General features: G+C 55.1%; 4 protein-coding genes across 4 annotated transcripts; 3 read left to right on the top strand and 1 right to left on the bottom strand.

Annotated features, from left to right (window-relative positions):
• The first annotated feature begins 1,415 nt into the window (after positions 1-1,415).
• BO70DRAFT_364501 (catalase) lies at positions 1,416-3,311 on the top strand. The gene is made up of 3 exons (XM_025543826.1): positions 1,416-1,570; positions 1,653-1,705; positions 1,765-3,311. Exons 1-3 carry the CDS (start codon positions 1,549-1,551, stop codon positions 3,193-3,195), a joined length of 1,506 nt encoding a protein of 501 aa, XP_025396773.1. The 5' UTR covers positions 1,416-1,548; the 3' UTR covers positions 3,196-3,311.
• A 349-nt stretch (positions 3,312-3,660) lies between these two features.
• On the top strand, positions 3,661-6,301 carry BO70DRAFT_389105 (VPS9 domain-containing protein). The gene is made up of 2 exons (XM_025546054.1): positions 3,661-4,187; positions 4,246-6,301. Exons 1-2 carry the CDS (start codon positions 3,847-3,849, stop codon positions 6,128-6,130), a joined length of 2,226 nt encoding a protein of 741 aa, XP_025396772.1. The 5' UTR covers positions 3,661-3,846; the 3' UTR covers positions 6,131-6,301.
• A 683-nt stretch (positions 6,302-6,984) lies between these two features.
• On the bottom strand, positions 6,985-10,820 carry BO70DRAFT_389104 (uncharacterized protein). The gene is made up of 3 exons (XM_025546053.1): positions 9,312-10,820; positions 7,691-8,793; positions 6,985-7,392 (listed from the first exon to the last, which is right to left on the bottom strand). The coding sequence occupies exons 1-3, from the start codon at positions 10,639-10,641 to the stop codon at positions 7,150-7,152; spliced, it is 2,676 nt and encodes an 891-aa protein (XP_025396771.1). The 5' UTR covers positions 10,642-10,820; the 3' UTR covers positions 6,985-7,149.
• A 1,269-nt stretch (positions 10,821-12,089) lies between these two features.
• Positions 12,090-16,487, top strand: BO70DRAFT_297225 (uncharacterized protein; the record flags this gene model as incomplete). Its single annotated transcript, XM_025539559.1, has 4 exons — positions 12,090-14,225; positions 14,278-14,557; positions 15,674-16,134; positions 16,245-16,487. 4 exons carry the CDS (start codon positions 12,090-12,092, stop codon positions 16,485-16,487), a joined length of 3,120 nt encoding a protein of 1,039 aa, XP_025396770.1.
• Between the last annotated feature and the right edge of the window lie 1,310 nt (positions 16,488-17,797).

Below are 17,797 nucleotides of genomic sequence, written 5' to 3'. Positions count from 1 at the left end.
CCCTCGCCAAGTACCAGTAGTAGCAGTAGCGATCGGAATCCAGCGGGCGCCGTTCCGAGCCAGCGGCCTTCGGATGGCAATTCCACTACTCCGTAGGACCGTCTCGTTCCGCTTCGGAGGCCGGAGCTTTCCGCGGGGAGTCCGCCGTTCAGACCCAGCATGATTCGTATGGTACTCCATAAAGATGATTAGTATTCGATGACGGGCTCAAAGCCGTGTGTCAGCTGTGGCAGTTATGCCACCTATATGCTCGTTATAGACGACACAAGGAGACACACAAATAGTGACTATGATCTCTCTCCGAGGCATCATGATGGGGCTATACAATTAGTCTGCAGGCGATAAGGCACCATCAGATAACATCGCACTCCGATATAGTGTGGAGAATCGCTTCTATCATCTTGATCTATCATTAGCATTACATACCGGTCATTCGGCATCCCTATTAGGTAACCAGATCGAACCCCGTAGTGATACATCGACTTCTGTAATAGTAATCTCCTCCCGGATAAGAGAGAGTATCAGTCTCAATCACCTTCCTATCGCGGAATTGAGCCAGTGTCCCGTCCAGCAGTATGACTTCCCAAACAGGCAACATTTACGCCCGCGGATTGGTAAGAAGGGCATTTTTGCGGAAGGCCGAGACGAACGTGTCGCCTGCAGGGCTGGCGGTCAGGACTCAGGACGGACTGTCTGGCCTGGTCCACTGACTAAGATGGGTTGTTAGAGGCATAACTAGTAGTAGTTACTCCGTATTGCAGTAATTACTGTTGCCTTAGTAGCAAGCAACCATGTCCACCTCGGGCGCTTCAATGACTGCCCGGTTACGCGTACCTATACATCTCATACACGGGGGACCCTCGGCATCGTCATGATCATCCACAAATCACGCCAGACCCCCTCACTGGGCGGAGGGGAAGATCCAGATTGAAGGTTGACTCTGACATTGACGCGGTGCTGATTGGCGGTGTCTGTCCAGGAATGTGCGGGGTAAATTGAGGTCGGATCCATCGCGGACGGGGAAGATGCGGTCCTTGTATTTTGACCGTTCTGAGAGAGATTCTAGATGTGGATTCTTTTTCATAACCAGGTGTGTCAATTCCGTCAAATCGTGTCGCTGGATACGTATCTAGGTTCCGAACCTGAGATAGTACAAAGTATGCGTGCCTTGAAGTACTCCAGTCTCCGTCTCCACATCCGCGGCGGGAAAGAAAAAAGATGGAGGCCAGCGCGTTCCCCTTCCGTGGGCCCTCCGCCCCTTGACCTTCCCGCGGGTCTCCATTGGCCGAAGCTGCCCGGGGAAGAGTCGGTATTTCAATGGCGTTCCCCCCCCCGTCGTTCGGCCTCCCTTGGATTCTGGCTGTTTGGCTCTTCGCTTTTTCTGCATCCCCCGCATCCCTTGACGGACTGAAACTCTCCGTCTCTATTTAACCCCCGCACCGGCCCTTCATATCCGGTCCTTTTCCTTTCGCTCCTCTACTCCGCGACCTGGTCCTCTTCCGTCCCACCTTCTATCCCCCCCCCCCTTCATACAACCCAACCGTCACCATGGGCAAAGACGACGAGCCTAGTATGTCTCCTCTTCCCTAGCAATGGGTCGCTACCTCTTTCGCCAATGTCAAAACAAACACTAATCCTCTTTCTACTTCTAGAGACCTACCGCTACAAGGAGACCCCGACCTACACGACCTCCAATGGCTGTCCGGTTCGTTCAAACGATCGATAATCATACTCAAGGGATGGGTTCAGGCTGACACCTTCCAGGTCATGGACCCCCAGGCCGCTCAGCGGGTTGGCCGTAACGGCCCTCTCCTGCTCCAGGACTTCCACTTGATCGACTTGCTCTCCCACTTCGACAGAGAGAGGATTCCGGAGCGCGTTGTCCACGCCAAGGGTGCTGGTGCGTTTGGCGACTTCGAAGTAACCGATGACATCAGCGACATCACCATTGTCGACATGCTCAAGGGCGTGGGCAAGAAGACCAAGCTGTTCACCCGCTTCTCCACCGTGGGTGGTGAGAAGGGCTCCCCGGACAGTGCTCGTGACCCCCGCGGTTTCGCCATCAAGTTCTACACCGAGGAGGGCAACCTGGACTGGGTCTTCAACAACACCCCCGTCTTCTTCCTCCGCGACCCCGCCAAATTCCCCATCTTCATCCACACCCAGAAGCGCAACCCTCAGACCAACCTCAAGGATGCCACCATGTTCTGGGACTACCTTTCAACCCACCAGGAGGCCGTCCACCAGGTCATGCACCTCTTCAGCGACCGTGGCACGCCTTACTCCTACCGCCACATGAACGGTTACTCCGGCCACACCTACAAGTGGATCAAGCCGGACGGCACCTTCAACTACGTCCAGATCCACCTCAAGACCGACCAGGGCAACAAGACCCTTAACAACGAGGAGGCCGGCCGCCTGGCCTCTGAGAACCCCGATTGGCACACTCAGGACCTGTTCAACGCCATTGAGCGTGGCGAGAACCCCTCCTGGACCTGCTATGTCCAGGTTCTGAGCCCCGAGCAGGCCGAGAAGTTCCGCTGGAATGTCTTCGACCTGACCAAGGTCTGGCCTCAGAGCGAGGTGCCACTGCGCCGCTTCGGCAAGCTCACCCTCAACAAGAACCCCCAGAACTACTTCGCCGAGGTGGAGCAGGCCGCCTTCTCCCCCTCGCACATGGTCCCGGGTGTGGAGCCCTCCGCCGACCCCGTCCTGCAGTCCCGTCTCTTCTCCTACCCCGACACCCACCGCCACCGCCTGACGGGCAACTACGAGCAGATTCCCGTCAACTGCCCGCTCCGCTCCTTCAGCCCCTGGCACCGGGACGGCTACATGAATGTGCACGGTAACTACGGCGCCAACCCCAACTACCCCTCTACCTTCCGTCCCCTCAAATACCAGCCCGTCAAGGCCAGCCAGGAGCACGAGAAGTGGGCCGGTTCGGTTGTCGTCGAGCAGCTGCCCGTGACCGAGGAAGATTACGTTCAGGCCAACGGGCTGTGGCAGGTCCTGGGCCGTCAGCCCGGCCAGCAGGACAACTTCGTCCACAACGTCGCCTCTCACCTGTCCGCCGCCCACGAGCGTGTCCGCAAGGCCACCTATGACATGTTCCGCCGCGTCAACCCGGACCTGGGTGCCCGCATCGAGAAGGCGACCGAGCGCAAAGCTACTGACGCCAAGTCCGCTCGTCTGTAAATCAACGTGTGCCTCGTTCTTTCTTTTATTCGGTTTCTCGATTGGCGTACGTTATATCAGCATCCAACGATAAATGTTCACAGATGATACCTATCTTCCAAAATTGAATTTGCATGCCTCTGAATATTTCTTTTGCTCCACGTACTATAAGTGATACATATGGCCTGAATTTACAGTAACGTAGAGAGTAGTTGACTAACTACTTACTCCTTCACGTGGTTTAGTAAGCTGCCCGATGCAGTCGTCGGTCGATAGCTTATCGCCGAGGCCGGCGTGACCGCCCTCGCACGTGACCGCCCCGTGACGCCGTCAGCGGTCAGCGTTCCATCATCCCGTCCGCTTTGGGCCGTCGATTGTTGACTCTCAGCGCCCCTCTTATAGTCCTGTCGATCGGGTCCAACCCTTGCCTGCCGGGCCATTCGCACATCATGTTTGACCTGGGATACTAATCTCCCGCCAGACGTCCCCCCCCCCCCCCCCCTCCCTGACTGAACCCATCCTGCATGGTTGCAGTGCCCGGACTTGAAGTTCCAGGTGTCATCTATACGCACCGGCCGCATACCGACTCGATCTGCATGAGTCGATCACCTGGCATCTAAGGCGGAATTTCAGTCGGACTGGTACCTTCCAAATTTCCTCTTATACGCCATCATGTCCGCCAGGACCCCCGACATTGGCTCTGAGAAGCCGCGCCTACATACAGCTCGCTCATTTCCCCGAATGGATTCGCCCGACACAAGCCCATTCGTTCGCTCCCGGGCCAAGACGGTCCAGTCCGTGGCAATTCCTGAATCTGTAGACCCCGAAGCACTCCCACTACCCCTGTCGACCGCAGAAGACGAGCGGGATGGCAGCCCCGACTTGTTTGAGAAAGCAGCCTCTTCCGACTTTGGTGAGGACGGCAACCAGGGCGAGGAGACATCGGTGCTTTCACGAGGCTCCCAGGATCGTACGGAGGAGCTTCCGATTGAGCTGGCAAGTCTTACAGATAGGTGCCGTGACACTCTGCCTCCATCCCGCTGGTCGCCAGGTCGCTAATGTTACCGGTAGATTTGTCAACTCGCTCACTGTCAAGGTACACACTTCTCCCCCAACGATCGAGAAGATATCCAGTCGCTTTCAAGAATTCTACCTCCGAGCCGAATCCCACATAGCTACCCATATCTCTGCCCTCGCGTCCCGGATAAACCGCGATCCTTCGCCCTTCCGTGCTACACAAGGGAAGTCTAGTAATAAGGGCTCGGATGGCCGCCAGATGTTGACGGCGTCGGAAGTCACAGAAAAGAGGATTGCGCGGAAGCATCTGGCGTCCAAGCGCGTTGCTTTGGAAGAGGCTGTGGAGCGAAGAGCTTGCGAGACTATCTACGACAAGCTTTGGAGGCATAAAAGCACGCTGGATGAAATTAGAGATGAGAAGCTGCGCTCGAAAACGGCGGCGCTTGCCCTAGTCGGTATTAATCTGAAGGATCTTGGGGTCGAGCTCGACATGGGCGCAATCAATGAGGAGAAGCAGAGAGAAGCCGATGAATGTTTCTCGGTTGCGCGAGATTGCCTTGCTAAAATGAACGACGACAAGTATCCTCTAGGGAAACTGCAGCAGCTCGCTGCTGCACACAAGGCAATAGTGGACGCTTTGACTAAACTGCTGCCGTCGTCGTCCTCCGCCGATGAGATACTGCCTGCTTTGATCTATTCACTCATCGCATGTCCTCCTGAGGGGATCAACGTCATAAGCAATCTCTTTTTCATACAACGCTTCCGGTCGTCGAGTAAAATGGACGGGGAAACCGCATATTGTTTGACTAATCTTGAAGCGGCGGTTAGCTTCCTGGAGAATGTAGACCTCTCCGAACTCCGCGGGGAGGAAGTCCCTGAAGGCCAAAGAAAGGCATCCAATGACGATACGAGCTCTGTCGAAAGCCCCGATTCCCTCCAGTCGCCTAATCCCTCCAAGGACGCAGCAGTATCGTCAGTTACACCGGTGACCGCCTCGCCGGAACTTTCCAAGCCAGTTGGGCAAGAAGCTTCGGGCAGCCTGCCCAGGCCTCAGTCGTCCGCGAGTACCCAACAGCGACGGCTGAACAATCTCTTCCAGCCGCCTTCAAAAGTCCTCGGTGCCGCCAATGATGCCGTCCGTAACACTGCCGATCAGGGGCTGAAGAATATCGGCGCCTCCTTGGATAGCAGTTTCAATTTCCTGTTTGGGCGCCTTAAAGAATTGCAGTCCAATCAGTTCCCTGCCAAAGACGGAGGCAGCCCGGTCTTACCGAAGACCTTAGCCGAAGCGCGACGTCTAGTTACGACCCCGATATCCACCGGCAACGGCCTGGGTCAAGACGACAATTCCGCGAGAGAATCCCGTCCCACCGATCGGCCTCCGCTGAGGCATATCGGATCCAAAGCAGAGGATACCTTCCTAGGGCTAGTCAGTGGCCAGAGAACTCCACGTGATCGGAGCGCAGACAGCGTCAGGACCCAGGGCTCCCGGAAATCCACCATGGCTCAGGGCCCACAGAAGGATGAAGCTCACGCCTCCTCTGCGGGGACGTCGTCGACGGTCTCTACACCGCTCGAGTCGATGCGGAGCTTTGGGAACACCCTGAATCCGCTAAACCACATCCCCGGCATGATCAGGAACTTCGGACGCGCCCCCGGGCCTGGCACCCCCGGCACCCCTGACACCACTTCTGGACCCGGGGCCTCCCCCAATACCCCCACCGAGAGAATCAGGGCATCGATTCTTTCGCGCGAGACCTCTTCCTCGACAATCCCTACTGTTCCATCAGTTCCAGCAGTTCCACCCCGCGTCGACCCGCCCATCTCGCGTTTCTTGCAGATGCAGAACGCCAGCGAGCTCACGATCGGTGACGTGTCCGTTCTACTAGAAGACTACAAACGGATCGCAGCAGCACTATCAAAGCAGGGCCCTAATTGAGTTGAATTGAATTGAAGTCAAGTCTTTGCTTTCCTGTCGTCTGTCGTTTCCAAGCATATGATTCCCACTTGGTTGTTCACATACTGTCCATCTCCATCTCCATCTCCATCTCCATCTCGTCTCCCTTGCGTTTGAGGTATCGAGGTAATCTGGCGGTAATCTCTGTTCTTCTTCCTTTTTTTTTTTTTTTTTTCTTCTTCTTGTGAATTTGCTTTTTTGTAGATGATCACTGCTGGTGTTCAGTGTTCAGTGTTTAGTGTTCGGTACTCGCAAGGTACTCGTTACTCAATGTTCATGTTCAGGTTCATATCTTGTTTTGTTTTGTTTTGTTTTTTTTCGTTTTGTCTTGCATTTTCAGCCATTTGGGTCCGAGACGCAGTTAGCATTGCAAGTTGTCAGTCAGTCAGTCAGTCAGTCAGTCAACCAATTAATCAAAGCAGTTAATCTGTCTATCGATGCAAATTCATTTCTTTCACGTGAGGGGATTAATTAAATATAGTGGTAGTACTGCTAATAGACAGTACTATGACATCTCAGGAAGGCAGACAAATCAAGAAGATAATTATTATTGTGGTGGTATGTATATCTGGCCAACAAAATTGAATAACAGAGTGGTATAGGAAAGGCTCGGTCGTGGTCGTCTTCACGTAAGCTCTATCGTATCGTAAAATGAAATGAAATAGGTGGGATCTCGAACGGGACCAGAAACAGAATAGGAAACAGAATAGGAAAGAAAAGATAATGATGGGTGGATGGACGGATGGATGGATGGATGATGGATGGATGCAGTGAACGGGGGTGGGTTTACATGAGTACATCATGTAAAACAAAAAAGAAGGGGGGGGGGGGGGGGAGAAAAACTGATAAAGATGAGAAGAATCACGTGGAAACCATGCACAGAATATTATCAGTCCACAACAATATATCAATGATAATAAAACCCCGGCGGCAGTAGAAGTATCTGAACACATGCATATAATCATTGATACTGCTGCAATAATTAAGTCAAATCAAATCATTCAAGGCGTCCGACCCCTCAACACCTCGGCACCACCACTCCTCATTTCATCAAACTTCCTCGACAGGTCCGCCGACTGATCCTCCACGACCTCATGTCTCCGCTTGACCTCCGCCTCGAAGGTAGCGGCGGTTTTCCGCCTCGCCTGGCGCAGGTCTTTCATTTCGGAAAGCGCGGCGCTGAATTGATCGATTAGGAGATCGCCGTAGTCCTCCCACTCGTCGATGGAGAGGGTGGAGAAGAACTCCCGCCGGTTTTGGTCTGGGGCGTTGAGCAGGAAGGTCATTTTGTCTTCTGCGGTGGCGGTGGGGGATGGGGCCGAGGGGGTGACGGTGGTTTGTGGGTTGATGGTGGAGGGGGTGGTGGTGCGGTTGGGGCGGTGGTGGGAGGGGTGTAGTCGAAGGGTTCGGATTGGAGGTCCTTGAATGACTTCTGGCGGAGGATGTGAGGGGGGTAGTCTGGTTCTATGGGCGTTTGTTTTTGTTAGAAATGGATGCCTGGGGTTGGGTTTGGGGTTGCGGGGATGGGGTGATGCGTTGGACGGAGGCGCGCCGGGAGAAGGGGTCGTTGATGGGGTCGGAGTCCAGGTCGTCGAGGTTGGTCATGTCGAAGGCGCTCAATGGTGGGAGGCTGTCGTGTCTTCTGTGGCTGTGGCTGGGGTGGAAGAGGTGGGCGTCGTCTTCGCTGTCGCGGTGGTTGATGGTGGTAGTGGCGGTGGTGGTGGTGATGCCTGGTTCCTTGCCGGGCTGGGGTCGAGGTCCTGAGGTGCGTCGGGTTGGAGTGATGTCCAACTGCTCCAGGAGAGATGGCTTGGGGGGACTGAATCGGGTCCGTGGGGTGGCGGTCATGCTGCGTGGGAGAGTGACCTTCCTGTTGCCGGTGACGGGGTTGGCCATCCTGGCGTCGGTGATCGTGGACTGCCGGTGCGAAGCACCTTTGGACGGTTCCGGGTAGGCGGTGGTCTCGGGGTTCTGATACGACTTTCTGCTGGCGCTCCAGAAGTTATGCAGTCGCTTGCTCAGAGGCTCTTCTGCTGAGGATCTGTATCCGCGGACGTAGTCCGGGTCCTCGGTCGTGTCGGATTGTTCGTCGTCCCCGGCCATGGAGGTCAATTGGCTGGTGTTGTCGACGTCTTCCGAGTCGAAGCCGGCGGATCTCATGGCCTTGTCCCCGAGATTCTCGTACCATTTGCCATCGTAGGCACGGCGTGGCAGGCGAGACGGGTACAGGGGCCTCTCGTCGTCGACATCCGCTTCCTGATGATGATGATGATGATGATGATGCTGCTGCTGCTGCTGGGGGACCGTGGCGGGTCGTAATTGGTATTGCAGCGGAACATCCTCGACGCCGATGACACTGGTTGCTGCGATGGTGGAATCATCGATGCCTTCGACGTCCGTGTCAAACATGTCTCTGTGGGCATGGTTGTCTGCCGGCGCCTGAGGCATCTGCTCGGTAAAGGACGGGGCGCCGTAATGCTCCAGTGATACCGGCTTATTGAACGGCAGGGGTACTGGTGCGACCAGAGTTGTCGAGGGGACTTCGACCCTTGCCTGAGCTGCTAGAGCTTGTCGTGACTGGTTTGCGGCCTCAGTGGTGCGTGGTCGAGGCTGACCAGCCCCTTTTGCATGCACATAGTCGCCCACTCCCATGGTTATCGGCCGGGTCTGAGCGGCGGGGGTGGTGGTGGTGGTGGTGGTGGTGAGGATCGGAAATGCAGAGGATCAATGAGACGGTGTAGTGAGGAGGACGGAGGGATATGCTGGACAGATTTCCGGTAGACCGTGCATTACAAGTGTTATCTAGGGCGGCGCGGGTTCAATCATGGTCGAACGGAGAGGGAATTGTTGGAGTAGAGATCGAAAGAAGGTCGATTTCCACAAACGCGTTGATTCTTCAGGCACGCCGCGAGGCATCCACGGGGTCACGTGGGCGTGATGAGTCGACCAGCTCACTATACTATTCGGTGTAATTTCGTTTCTTCCCGAAGTTGGTAGTATCGAAAACAGTCGTTGTTGAGTGACTGTATTGTTTTGGTTTGTCAATCTAAGTAATTAAGAAATACTTCCCATATTGACTTTTTGTGGGTATTATTATCACTCTTCCTAGAGCCGTTACATATTTTATATACATCGCCCGCCCGGTCCAATCAGTCCATATAACCAAAATCATCATCGTCATCGTCATCGTCGTCAATATGAAAATCCCCAAGAGTCGAGGCGACTCCTTTCCCACGTTGCTTAGCCTTCTGGAAGAATTCTTGCGACTTTTGTGATTCGGCTTCTTTCCTCTCAAAAGCAAACCGGCGTTCCCGCCTTTCTTGGAGGTTCTCTTGTATGTCGTCAGCGGATACGGAACCGTTCCCATCGGTATCAGAGTCGTCCATTCGTTTGTTCCTCCGTGTGAAAGGCACCGAGGAAACATGAAGATCGGCAATCCATAAGGACACCATTCCCCTGAGCTCCAATAACTCCGAGGAATCAGCATAAGGAGGGGAAACGATAATCTCGTCCATCCTCGCTGCGATCTTTTGGGCCTCGTCCAGCTCCTTCTTCCTGGCCCCGGCAAGAAGGGCATAGACGCGTTGCCTTGAGCTAGCACGCTCTAGTAACTCAGACTCGGACTCTTCATCGTCCGAGTAGTCTTCAAGAGTACTGCCATGTTCGTTCCGGATATCTTGCCGAGAAGCCTTGCTCTCTTCCTGGGCCACGTATATCCAGAGCCCGAACATAGCAGGATAAAAATGCAAGGGGTTAATAGCATCGTGGTGAAACTTCCGATACGGATGCTGTATGATGAGTAGTTCGTAATACTCCTTGGCATTTTCAAAGCCCTCCCTCGTGAAGAAGGGCCCGGAAGATGGCGCCGCTACAACCGGTGAGCCGTCATCCACCAACGCATTTTCGGCAGTGGTCTCTCGTCGGAGCAAAATCTCTGCACCGATGCCCCATCTTCCTTCAGCGCGAACGTCAATGGGAGCCCCCCGGACTTCCTCGCGCAGAATCAGTCCCCAGGCCCTTCCTGCCCGGATATAGTCGCCTTGGAGAAGACAACGATGCAGGATAGACGACAGCACGGCAAGATGCTGCATACGAAGGTTTCCCTGGTGGGCAGCTGCCTGGGGCAGAAAGATCGGAGAAGACAGCGAGGTCAGCTCTTTTAGTATTCGCTCTTTTGTATGCGGGCGGGTTGGTTGATCTTGAGCAGGGCCATGCGGGAAACGTCCCCCGGGGAGTTCCCGGTCGAAAGAAAGGCCCGCAACCCGATACTGATGGGCTTCATCCGGAGACAAGGTGAGTGACGTGCCAGGTGCTACCTCTGATACAGCATCGGTGGTGTCTCCATCTCCCTCTCCGTCGTCATCGTCATCCCCCCAGTCATTAAGATCTTTCTTGCGCTTCCTGGGCTCATACCGAGAGACGCGCACACTGCGAGGTTGCTGCCATGACGTGAGTGGCAGAGAGAAGAGCGATGCAGCAGGAAAAGATGCCATGGAGATCTAGCCTATCCCCGGAGAGTGGTGCTGAAAAAAGGGCCCATGGAGAATGATGAGTAGGATCACCACATGGGAATGTGGTACGTAGGCAGGCCCTATGGTTGACCGGACACCATCGATCGACTTGATAGACTTGGACTTATTATATAAGGTGAGATGAAAGTAACGGCTAGAACGAGCCGCCAGTAGTAGTGGAAGGGAAGTACCGCGCAATCCTTCACCCGGGTGAGAATCGATCCGATCCAGGCAGAAACCTGAGGCAGGCGGGCACGCGGCCAATCAGCGACGCGAGAATCATGCGGCCGCAAACACGTTGGGCGCTAGACTCGATCGGGACAAGCGAAACCGCCGAAACCGCCGGGCGGCTAAACCGTTTCAGGGTCTCCGGAGTCACTCGGGCGAGACCGCCCTCAGCGTGGACGAATGACACGGGGCCTCTCAGGAGGGCTCAAACGGGCTAGAAAGGCGGCAATCGAGCGGGTCCAGTTACTAGTTACTTACTGTAAGGCAAGTAAGCAAATCAGTCCAAAACCGCCCCGACCGCAGCAGCAGCAGCAGCAGCCAGCCAGCAGCAACCAACTGTTATCACTCCTCATCTGCTCTCCATCCTCGTCATCACCGTCATCCGCGCCCCCTCCCCCCCCCCCCTCTCCTTTCGTGCTCTATCATCTTGGGGAACCTCAGGGCACTCGCTGCTTCTCCTTCACCTGTCTCTCTTTCTCGTTTCATTGGGTGACGGCCATCGAAAGCCGCCATCACTCCCTGCTCCAGGCCTCGGTTTGTCGTGGGGTCGCTTCCCCCCCCCCCCGAGAGTCGCACGGCGTTAATCCCACCACACGTCCTCCCCCCCCTTCGTGGCTCCCTCTTAAAGGATCGGCACCTGCCGGCTGGCCTCCATCTACATTTCCTCGCCTTTGACTGGCCTCTTCGCTGGAAAGCTCGACTCTCTTCGAACTTCCGATCCCGCAGCCTCCCTCCTTCATTGCCCAACTCTCGACCGTCGCAGCCTTGACTCAAACTCGCCTATCACTAGGGGTGATCAGGCACACGTTTACTGCAACTCAGGCCCTCAAACCATCCCCCAGCCCCGACCGTTGACCGACACAATTGTCTGCAAATCCTCCGGGTTGAGTATTGATGTGGTTCTGCTGAGACTGTCCAATGGTACGTATGGCTTGAACCTGCCGATGGGCCCTCAGGAGTTGTGACTCTTCCGATGGCGGTGCCGACTGTGTCGCCTGCGACATCTGCCTGATCGACCACTCCATCTGTCCCTGGTTGCAATTCCTTTGTTCCTACTTCCACCCATGTAGCTATGTCTGATATGATCGATGCTGTGTACCGTCTTACTAATTCTGTTCGCACCTTTAGTCATCAACTTTTCGATGGCAATAGGCGGTTTATAGACACCCATCGCCACGTCCCAGCCTTGCGTTACTGTTACTATGGGACAGTCTTCCTCTACGCAACGAGATCGTCGTCACAGTACCCCGTCAGAATACTTTCGATCTTTCCACGCGAACCGTGCCCGGCCGAATAGGAATGAAGAAATGAACAACGGCCACAATCTGGAGCAGACTGGGGAATACCCACCCCAGTCGGGGGCGGAAATACATAGTGGTGGCAGTCAGACAGGAGCTGCTCAGCCCAACTCGACCGCGGAGATATGGCAACCGAATATTCCCATCGACGAGCAACGGCAGATGAGAACCATACAAGAAGAGAACGGCTCTCAGTATGAGCCCAGCCAGCGGGAATATCGGTCGGCCATCTTTGCCCGCATGGCTGCAAGAAGGCAGACCGCGATATCGCGCCTGGGCTCCAGGTTTCTACCAAATTCGGTCATACGCGGTTTGCTAAGCAGCGAAGAAGAGACGCCTGCAGAAGGTCATGCCCACCGTCATGGTATCGTTTCAAGATCGATCCCGAGATCAGAGACCACGCATAGCAGCGCCCGTTTCAGTCCCTTTAGCTCTCCCAGCTCGAGAGGTGTTTCCAGACGACGCTCACTTCGCGGACCTTACTTTATTCCTCGCAATGATCCATCGACGCTGTCAGATGCCGCTCATCCCAGCGCGTATCTCGATGCTGCAGCAGAAAGCTCTCCCGAACCCACGAGAAGCTCTTGGCGGCGCAGTGCCCGGCTGCACCGTGTGCGGAATTCATTATCAGGACCTATCACCCACATGTTTGGCCAATCTTCTTCAAATATGCCGGGCCAGGAACCAGGGGCAACCATACAGCCGCCGCTAGACCCTGTAGTAAGTGCAGACCCGAATGGATTTCTCCCTTATTCGGGATCTATGGACAGCCAGATGGACTTTGACGAGCCGCACGAGCTTGATTCCGTGGAACCTGCTGTGGGCAGCACCCGCCCTACCTCTCCCATGTCATCGCAGTCATCGCAAGGCCCGTCTGGCCTACGGCAGTTTCCCGCTCTGTTGCGAGGGAGGCCATCCCGAGTCCCGCGCCGGGAGGAACAAACACCTCTGTCGCGTGTCCTTCAACTGGCTGCCGCTGCCATTGCTGCCCAACTTTCTGGAACAGCTGGCCCCGTTATGCCCAACATCCAGGCTCTGGGTAATGATGGCCTTGACGGCTCCTTGGAGAACTTTATCCAGAGTTTACAGCATGCTACATCCGCGCAGGCGACCCCAAATGAAGCTGGGAATGTGGCAGGTGACAGCGCCCCTCCGACCCCGGTTAACTTCCTACGAGTTTTCCGATTTGCCAACTCGGATGGTGCTCGACCTGCCGGCCAACCGAATCGCTCGACAGGGGATTCTGAGCATGCAGACAGCAATGGAAATGGAATGGATGTAGACAGTTCTGCGGATGGGCCTGAAGGACGCACCGTCACGCTTGTTGTGGTCGGGGTAAGATCCGTCCCATCGGGCAATGGGCCCAGCGGTGGTGACCAGCCAGGAAACGCGGGGACTGGTTTGGACGCCCTGCTTCGCCTACCGTTCCTAACCCCAGGGAACCTGTCACGAAATCCTGACAACGGCTCTGGAATCCCACGTTCTGAAGGGCGACCAAGGTTCTCCTCCATCCGCCCTCAATCTGAGGCTACCAGTGGTCTCTCTGCAAGCAATGATTCTTCACAACAAGGAGTCCCTGGATCACTAAGGAGGATGTCTGACACGGGCAGCCGCGCCCCATTAGGCTCACTCTCCTCAGCCCCTTCTGTACTTTCAGAGAGCCCCCCAGGCCCTCACCCTCCTCCCTCGACGCCGGCCGAAGCCGGATTGTCAAACGTGTCATCTAGTGCTTCCACCCCCAGCCGGCGACCGTCTGCTGCGTCAGCAATGCCCCCTAGTACTCTACCGCACTGGGACTCCAACCGGGCCATACAGCCTACGGTCGAAGACGGCATTCCACTAAATGCACGCCAGCGGCGTCGAAGTGACTCAGAGTACGCGCGTCATCGTGATCTCGGGTCTGGTGCTGTCAGACGCAATGGTGTTGTGGAACCCGACAATGCCACGCCTTCCACAGGCCGGAGCTGGCTGATTTACGTTGTTGGAACTAACCTCTCGGAGAACCACCCTGCCTTTGCAACACCGAGTCTGTTTACTGATGTAAGGGGATCCCTCTCCGGTTGGTATAAATGGCTGCTAATTTGCCTTGTAGAACCCAACATACGAAGACATGATCTTGCTCTCGTCTCTCCTTGGGCCAGTCAAGCCCCCGGTTGCCAGCCAGGAGGATCTTTCTACGGCTGGGGGAGTGTTCCGTCTGGTGGAATACGCCGGGTCGCTCGTTGCAGAGGCCTTGGAAGGTGCTGGCACCATCCAGGTCCCTGAGGGCGAGCGTTGCCTGATCTGTCTCAGTGACTACGAGGTGGCAGAGGAGCTCCGACAACTGAATAAATGCCAGCATCTTTTCCACCGGGACTGCATCGATCAGGTTCGTGGACACTATCCGTCTCGACTTTTGAGGGGTTGGCTAATTCTTTGCAGTGGTTAACAACGGGTCGTAATTCTTGTCCTCTCTGTCGAGGCCAAGGTGTAGCTGAAACGACGAATAACCGACCCACTTCAGATGCACCGAACACAACAACTGCCTGAGCGTGCTGGTTTCTGAGGCAGTCAATTCCTGATGGCAACCACCATCTTTTCACACCAACCTTGAATCATTTGAAGCTTAGCATGAAGCGTCCATCTCATACCCTAACGAATACCTTCGACTTATTTTCCCCCTTTATGGATGGCAGGTGCAGTAATCATCTCTGGTTGATTTCATGCAAGTGATCCTTTCTGGTTACAACCCTTGAATCTGAGATCTCAAGGAAGCCTGGCGACTCACGTGTGAGGCAGTGATAGAGCGGTGCGTGTCTTCCGCATCGCAGTGTGCTGTGGGTGGTCCTAGGAGCTTGCGTGAGAGAGTACTTGGGAATTCTGTACTTTTCTTATGTGGTATACATATATTCGGACATCGACTCTTTCCCCCTCCCCTTTTTTTTTGTTTGGTCTTGATTTTGTTGTATTATTCCCCTCTCAGTTTGCTGCTTTTGCGGAGGTAGGGGTTCAGGCGATTGCATATTTGAAAGTCGGGGGGTTCTGGTCTTGAAGTATCTATCAGCAATGGCATTTGCCTTGGAGGCCCAGTTGAATGCAAACCCTTCTATGAAATGCATGTTCTCCGAGTCCGGCAATCATGTAAAGTCTCCGTACGTCGTACAGATCATAAGCTTGGTCCACCTCGAGCGGGCGGGGCGGAGCCACTCATTGACTCAGGCATCGAGTCCCGCACCTCCGCCCCTCCGCTGACTCAGCCCACCGCGGTCGACCGCCCCGCGTCCTGCGATGCTGTTGCCCAGCACGGAGCTTGTCCTTGGTCGCCATTTCAGCATCCCACGTCCAATTCCTTCGTCATCTGGTGGGTTCGCTCAGGTCTCCGGTGCGCAGCGCTTACCAGGGGTGAAACAATTGCCCGAAGTGGCTGACCAGCGACAAGCAGGGAAACGAAGACCTAAAAAAATTCCAGTCTACCCCGCTACAAGGCTAAAAAGCCGATAATAAACCAGTCGACATCGAATCCCCGTCTTCCTTGACAACAGGAAACCAAACGCCCATCATGGACACCCCCGTGCGCCTCACCGTTCTCATATCCGGCAACGGCTCCAACCTGCAAGCCGTGATAGACAAGACCGCCCAAGGCGAACTCTCCACCCAGATCGTGCGCGTGATCTCTAACCGCAAGGATGCGTATGGCCTCGAGCGGGCTCGACAGGCCAGCATCCCCACGCAATACCACAACCTGGTGAAATACAAGAAACAACACCCCCCGACACCGGAGGGCATCCAGGCCGCCCGGGAGGAGTACGACGCCGAGCTGGCCCGATTGGTGCTGGCCGACAAGCCGGAGATGGTTGCGTGCCTGGGATTCATGCACGTCCTCTCCCCGAGGTTCTTGGAGCCGCTGGAGAAGGCGAAGATTCAGATTATCAATCTGCACCCGGCGCTGCCAGGAGCTTTCAATGGCGCCGTAAGTTTCGTCTTTTTTTTTTCTCTTTTTTTTTCTCTCCCTCTCTTTCTTTCTAGGGCCTACATACACACTGGGGAGGGATTTGCTGACGTGAGATGGGGGACGGATAGAATGCCATTGAACGCGCTCATGCGGCTTGGCTGGAAGGCAAGATTGATAAGACGGGGGTTATGATCCACAAGGTCATTTCGGAGGTGGACATGGGCACGCCGATTCTGGTCCGGGAGATCCCGTTTGTCAAGGGGGAAGATGAGGATCTGCATAAGTTCGAGCAGAAGGTGCATGAGGTTGAGTGGGAGGTTGTGATTGAGGGGGTGAAACTCACCATTCAGGAGGTGAAGAAGGCGCGGTAGAGATGGATGAGGAATTAATTGGTGGTGAAGGTGGGGGGTGGGGGGTGGCTGGCTGACATATCGTCGTCGAGTCTATGCTATGATTAATGAGCATCATAAGGACCTAGGATACCATGAATAAACTGAGATGTATCATCATATTGGGAAGAGGGATTAGGCTTTCTCGGATGATGTTGCACCGTGATGAGCATGGGGAGGGGAAAGCCCCAGTAGGGAGGAGATATAGTGCATGTCCACTGTCGGACAAGAAGTACTTCAGTACGCGACGGCGTACTCCGGCCTCCGTGTGCTCCGTCAGTAACTACTTACCTACGAATACTGGGTCTCACACGCGGTATACTTGCTTGGATGCATGAATGCCAGGGTAGTCGGTTTCCCTGGGGAGATGACTGGATGCCCTGGTTGATATCCGCGTCTCGAACTGAACGCTGCCGCGCCTGGGATTGACGATAAACAGCTAAACGGCCGTCTACAACAAGTCTACTACACCTGGCTAGGTCAGTACCAGGCCAGTCAATTGGCCCGTTCTATCCTCCGTGCCCAATGAGCTGGCTGCTTGCTGGCTCCGTGCCAATCTGCCAATAAGACTTGGGTCCTCGGTCCACGTACTTTTTTTTTTCTTCTCATTCATATCCTCTGGTAGCTGATTGGCGTGTGTGAACGCTGGTCTGGCATGGCTCCCTGTCTTGAGGTCTGTAGTGGCAGTACTACCTCCCTAAAGTAGGTACTGTATGTATCCAGGCCGTATAGGCAGAAGGGTGTACTATACCGCACCGACCTAGACTGGTAAGAGGCAGTACTGCGCTGCAAACACCCCCAGCTACTGCTAACTCCTCCTCCTCCTCCCCCTCCTCCTCCGTACTTCACCGTCTCCTCATCCTCTTCCTCCTAAGCACCCACTACCTACCTACTAGCAGCACTGCTAGTCCCCCTCCTGCAGACAAGCTCGTCGGCACTTCTACCCCTCTGGCCCCGACGAGTCCAGCCTGTCCGTGATCGAGATCGTCCCTCAAATGAGATTAATCCTGACCAAGGCTCCTGTGTTTTCTTCCCTGATTTGGCCGGCCTTTGCGGTCATGCCACAGCTTGTCTCCACCCTTCCTTTCTGGTCTCTCTCTCCCCTCCCTCCCCCCCGGTGGCCCCTCCTTTTCATCCGTGAGGACAAGGTACCACCCATGATGATCATGCTCGAGCTCATGCTCATCATCTCATTGAGAGCCATGGCTAAGTGGGTTAGAGTCCCTCTCCCCAACCAACTGAAGACTCCCAGCATCGGATGTGCCCCGGGAGAGCTAGCGGGTTCGAGCAAC

The sequence above is a fragment of the Aspergillus heteromorphus genome, assembly GCF_003184545.1.
Source record: "Aspergillus heteromorphus CBS 117.55 chromosome Unknown BO70scaffold_24, whole genome shotgun sequence".
Classification (NCBI taxonomy): Eukaryota; Fungi; Ascomycota; class Eurotiomycetes; order Eurotiales; family Aspergillaceae; genus Aspergillus; species Aspergillus heteromorphus.
Note: the sequence above shows the minus strand (reverse complement) of the source record. Positions and strands in the feature narration are given on the sequence as shown.

Coding starts and splice junctions, on each gene's coding strand:
- BO70DRAFT_364501 (XM_025543826.1), top strand. CDS start 1,549: ATGGGCAAAGACGACGAGCCTA. Junction 1,571..1,652: donor GGGCAAAGACGACGAGCCTA/GTATGTCTCCTC, acceptor TTCTACTTCTAG/AGACCTACCGCTACAAGGAG. Junction 1,706..1,764: donor CGACCTCCAATGGCTGTCCG/GTTCGTTCAAAC, acceptor GACACCTTCCAG/GTCATGGACCCCCAGGCCGC.
- BO70DRAFT_389105 (XM_025546054.1), top strand. CDS start 3,847: ATGTCCGCCAGGACCCCCGACATTGGCTCTGAGAAGCCGCGCCTACAT. Junction 4,188..4,245: donor CTGGCAAGTCTTACAGATAG/GTGCCGTGACAC, acceptor TGTTACCGGTAG/ATTTGTCAACTCGCTCACTG.
- BO70DRAFT_389104 (XM_025546053.1), bottom strand. CDS start 10,641: ATGGCATCTTTTCCTGCTGCATCGCTCTTCTCTCTGCCACTCACGTCA. Junction 8,794..9,311: donor CGATGACGATGATGATTTTG/GTTATATGGACT, acceptor TAACCATGGGAG/TGGGCGACTATGTGCATGCA. Junction 7,393..7,690: donor CCTTCTCCCGGCGCGCCTCC/GTCCAACGCATC, acceptor AACCGGCGGGAG/TTCTTCTCCACCCTCTCCAT.